This window comes from Papilio xuthus, unplaced genomic scaffold (genome assembly GCF_000836235.2).
Source record: "Papilio xuthus unplaced genomic scaffold, Pxut_1.1 DF825946.1, whole genome shotgun sequence".
NCBI lineage: Eukaryota > Metazoa > Arthropoda > Insecta > Lepidoptera > Papilionidae > Papilio > Papilio xuthus.
This window is the reverse complement of record NW_013532703.1, coordinates 5995274-5999910: the sequence shown is the minus strand read 5'-3', so window position 1 is coordinate 5999910 and position 4637 is coordinate 5995274. Positions and strand designations below refer to the sequence as shown.

At 33.0% G+C, this 4637-nt stretch overlaps 1 protein-coding gene and 1 non-coding gene across 2 annotated transcripts in view; one reads left to right on the top strand and one right to left on the bottom strand.

Annotated features, from left to right (window-relative positions):
- Positions 1–3932, bottom strand: part of LOC106123862 (ankyrin repeat domain-containing protein 29) — an 8638-nt gene extending 4706 nt beyond the window's left edge. Inside the window, exon 1 of the mRNA XM_013320271.1 lies at positions 3900–3932. Within this exon, the coding sequence (XP_013175725.1) occupies positions 3900–3932 (33 nt within the window). The remainder of the gene's footprint in view (positions 1–3899) is intronic.
- TRNAK-CUU (transfer RNA lysine (anticodon CUU)) lies at positions 2340–2412 on the top strand. The gene has a single exon. It is a non-coding gene; the product is annotated as a tRNA-Lys (tRNA).
- Positions 3933–4637: the final 705 nt, after the last annotated feature.

The window sequence follows — 4637 nt, the reverse complement described above, 5'->3', positions numbered from 1 at the left end:
TAAACATGGCACTAAATTTCTTAAGAAAAATGTAAGATCATCAATATATTTAAAACAGACGTATTGTTGTGATTGGACACAGATTATATCTATTTACATTCAAACATCCTACGCATTACGTCTGATTTCGAAATATACAAACCAATACAAACCCTTGTTTAACAAATACATCGGGCACCTTGCCTAATCTGTTACGTACATCAAACTAAATTATTTATCGAAGTATACAGGTACTAAATTATTGATGAAAGATGTCAAATAATGTAATCAACACAATTTTAAATAATACGTACAATACTATTAAAAAAATGTTTTTGTTCAAATTAATTTGTTTGTTGTTTATGTTAACAATTAAAAAAAGAAAACAACAAACACTAAGTCCACGCGTCTACGCATTATCCTTTGCCTTTTACAACAAAGATGGCGTTATTCCAACGCGAAGGAACGGGAACAATCCGCGCCAAAATCGAAGCTTACGTCAGGGAATTTCTCCGTAATTGTTTTGTCTTTGGCTTAAAAATTTTCCTTAATTTTAAAACGCATATTGCCTTTTGTTCAAACATGTCATGTTTTTTTCTTTGGAAATTATTGGCAGTTGTTTTTTTTTCAATTCTGATGACAAAACAGTTTTCAAATAGAATTAGGAATAATCATTGACATCAAATGGGCGTAGTCGAAATGCTTTTTAAAACGAGACGTAGTATGATTTTAACATTGTAAAGCTTATGCAATTTATTTTATTGCATTATAGGAAAATTTCTGTGCAATCGAACACAGTTTTCATTCAAAGAAATCGTTCTCGGAAATCTCTTTAATAACAGGAAACCCCGAAACCGATTTAACCACATTTCAACTCCTGGAAAATTTCCAATTCTGCAATTCGCGGGCAAAAAGAAACTACGTTTCTTGCCATTTTGTTTACTGTCTGAAGTTCAGTTCAGGCGCCGACTTCGATTTTCAATGAACCGCAAGAGAGGTTATTTTTGGCGCCATAATTGCGTTTGTTTGAACACAATAAGAACACGTGGTTTTTTCGTTTACAAACATGTTATGATTCGGCAACGCGTGTTATTTTTCGGAGAGAAATGCGTCTTATAAATTATTCGATCGTTTTGCAGCTTATACTATAACGCAAAATATGTTTATTTATTTGAAATGAGTTATTTTTATAATATTTAACTTTCCACTGCCGAAAATTTAATATAAAGCATATTATTTTCTTAATTATTTAGAAGATATGAGAGGTATGGTAGCTATGAACTGCGGCAATAAATTATTTTATTATAAAAGTTGGAACAAAGAATTTTTCAAATACAAGCGCCCAGCTTCAGCTTGAAGCGATTAAGAGCTTATATCGAATGTTTGTTGTCCTAATGATCTTTTAACTCATCGTTATTTGTGTACAATTTTTCAAGACAAATATCGTAGTCACTTCTCAATTTAGTTAGCCGACATAGCGTCTGTTCTGTTTGCCAAAATCTGACATGTTGTCATGGCTACACATACTATATAACGTGACCTTCGATGATTCTGACGCAACCGTGATGCTAAGCAGTTGCCAATGTTTTGCCTATAGCCCTAACGTAGAAAAGCCATGTGCCAGTATCAATTATATGTAAAAAAGAAAAAAATAATCAAAATTATAATCATTTGAAAAGATACTGGCAATATAAAAAACAAAACATGCTTAACAATGTTTTTGTGCAAAGTTGGCCTTTTGTACTTTTATTCTCTCCTTTGGCAATTGAAAATTTGCGCCAAATTTGGCGGGAAATGTAAAAATTTAAATAACCTCAAAACATCTAAATTGGTAAATTTTATATGCGTCAAAGGTGTCTGAAAGTAAAACAAAATACTGTATATAAATAGCCGCCTAGCAAGTGCTTTGCCCTCAACCTTGACATCGGAAAGCGCGGCAAAATATTTACTTTTTCTGTATTCGCAAAATGACAAAGGAAATTTGAAAAATCGCACGTCTTTTTTTTCAAATGATTACAATTAATTACATGAATTCCACAAAAAACCTTAGTCTTACTATCGAGCTAATTAAGTAGTACAAAATTATATCTGTGTAATTTATAATATTAGTAAAATAAACGTTATTACACTTGTAAACTTTACGATCAAAGTTTGGCGTCAAACTTATCTCGTAAATTTTGTTACATATAGTTCGTATTTTGTACTTTATAATCATTCCCTTTTTAAAAGGAAAAATTAAACAAAGATATCTATTTAAATTTAATGTCACATGAGGGATTACTATTTTCTTCTTTGAGGTTATATTTAAATTTTGAGGTTATACCATAAAAATAACTACTTATTTTATCCATTCTGCACAAGCCCGGCTAGCTCAGTCGGTAGAGCATGAGACTCTTAATCTCAGGGTCGTGGGTTCGAGCCCCACGTTGGGCGCAATGTTTTTGTTATCGGATATTTAGTCTATAGTCAAATTCAATAGAATCCAAACAATTTTGTCTTTTTAAGGTAAACGCAGACTAAAAAAACAGACATTTTCGTATCATCAATAAAAAAAACAATTCATTTTTCAAAATAAATCCATAGACAATAAATGAAATTGTTTGGTAATGAAATGCACACATAAAATTTCTTATTTCCATTGAATTTGATTGTCAAGAAGTCCTAATAAAACTAATGTTATGAACCTGATAACATCTTTATCTTTAGAAAAATAAACCTAGATGAGTCGGTTAAAAGCCATATAGAATTTCAGATTCATTAATATCGAAGTTGTTTTTTGTTTCTTAACATTTTTCTTGGACTACTTTTGTATGACAAACATTTTAAAATAGGTCAATGATTTTGAAAGCGTCGCACATTTTGGAGAAGCAATGCGCACTTTGGTTTACAAACATACACCCACGCAGGAGCCGTTGTTTTGTGATCTTGGCCTCCAAAGGAGATTTATTTGGCGCCAATTTTATCTTTTGAGATTAAGGAACTGCGAACGTATTTATTGTACTGTTATAATAAGAACGCTTGAAAGAAATTTTAAAGGAAATCTTTTCTAGATCTTTTTAAACATAATTATTTGCTTTATCTGTCCTGTTAAGAAAATACGTTGACAACTATAGTATGCCTCCGTACATCAGCTACCTTCCCATCCGAGTACCATCAAAAGCAGTCCAGCCGTTCCAGAGATAAACCAGAACAAAAGCGGCCTTGCTGACAGACATACGAACAGATAAATTATAACATTGTTTTTTTTTTCTTTACCATTTACGCATATACATCATGTGTACGAAATAAATAATTTTTGACATTACATACTAATTTTATTTTTATGTATAAATTACAAATATAAACATAAGTTATTTGAATTTAAAAAATATATTTAATTTATTAGTCTCATAATTGAAATGTTTAAAACCTTACCTTTAAATTATAGCAAAAGTAGAAGTCCAAAATGATTTCACTAGGATGAATCCGCACAATGCCTTTGTCTTTTTCCCGGTATTAGACCGCAAATATAATTTTTCCCGCGTTAACGATAAACGTCAAAGAAACAAATGTTAAATTGTTATATTGATTTGCAACTTGTAAATAATTTTTTTATTATTTATCAATATATTATTTTTTTCAATATAAAACGTGTGTTCAGTTTAGTACTCACAAGTGAACTGTTTTCAGCGGAGACGGGATAACAGACCTGTTGGAGGGATGCCAAGATGGCGCCTCGCCAAGTACGAAGTACAAACCATGCGTTGAATCCTAGGGTAAAAGCACCTGTTGTAGGTACAATTAAAATACGTGAAATAAATTCTTTTAATTGCGATTATTGTTTTATTACGTGTACAGGAATAACAAAGAAATGTATATTATATTTTGTGGAAAAGAAATTAAGTAAAATATACTCTGTTGCAAAAATGCGCCAAGCTGACCGGGTATCTTATCTGTATTGTTCCTATGAGCATGTTTGCTTATTTATAGTATAGGCACAAAAATGATAAACAGTATAAAACTACTTATTAACTTTTGTTACTTAAGCTTTTATAACCCAAAGTCTATTTTGCATTTACACAGTGGTGAAGATCTCTTTAGCTCAAGTTTACCACGTCCATAACAAGAGTATTTACCCTATACAATAAAACGCACGTGAGAGGTTCAAAGCGCACTTTGTGTACACCTGCGGGAACAAAGATGTGGCTGACGACTGTGCTGATGATTGATCTCATAGCGAGACCCGAGACAATGATACGGTTTGAGATGTCAACTGACTGATACCTGTACAATGGTGATTCTAGTATTTCTTTTATATCATCAGGTGGCAAACAAGCGAGCGGTCACCTGAAATCGCTGAAATAACGAAGTGAACGTTGCCCATAGGCATACGCAATTGCATATGCGTTGCCTACCTTTAATCGACGTAGGAGAGGATGCACAGAAAGAAAATGTTTTCCCTTCCCATTCATCCTTTCATCCGGAAAGGCCAATACCTATCCTATCCTTGTAAGAAAAAGGTGGGAAGTCAAAGAGGACTAAATTAAGGCTCCGGGACGCACATTTATCAGGCTGTACTTGGAATTGCTTCCACTTGACGCCTATCTTCTGTGTGGTCGTGGTATATCACCGGGCGAGCCGGGACAATTCGTGCGAAGATGTTAAAGCGGGCTCTACCA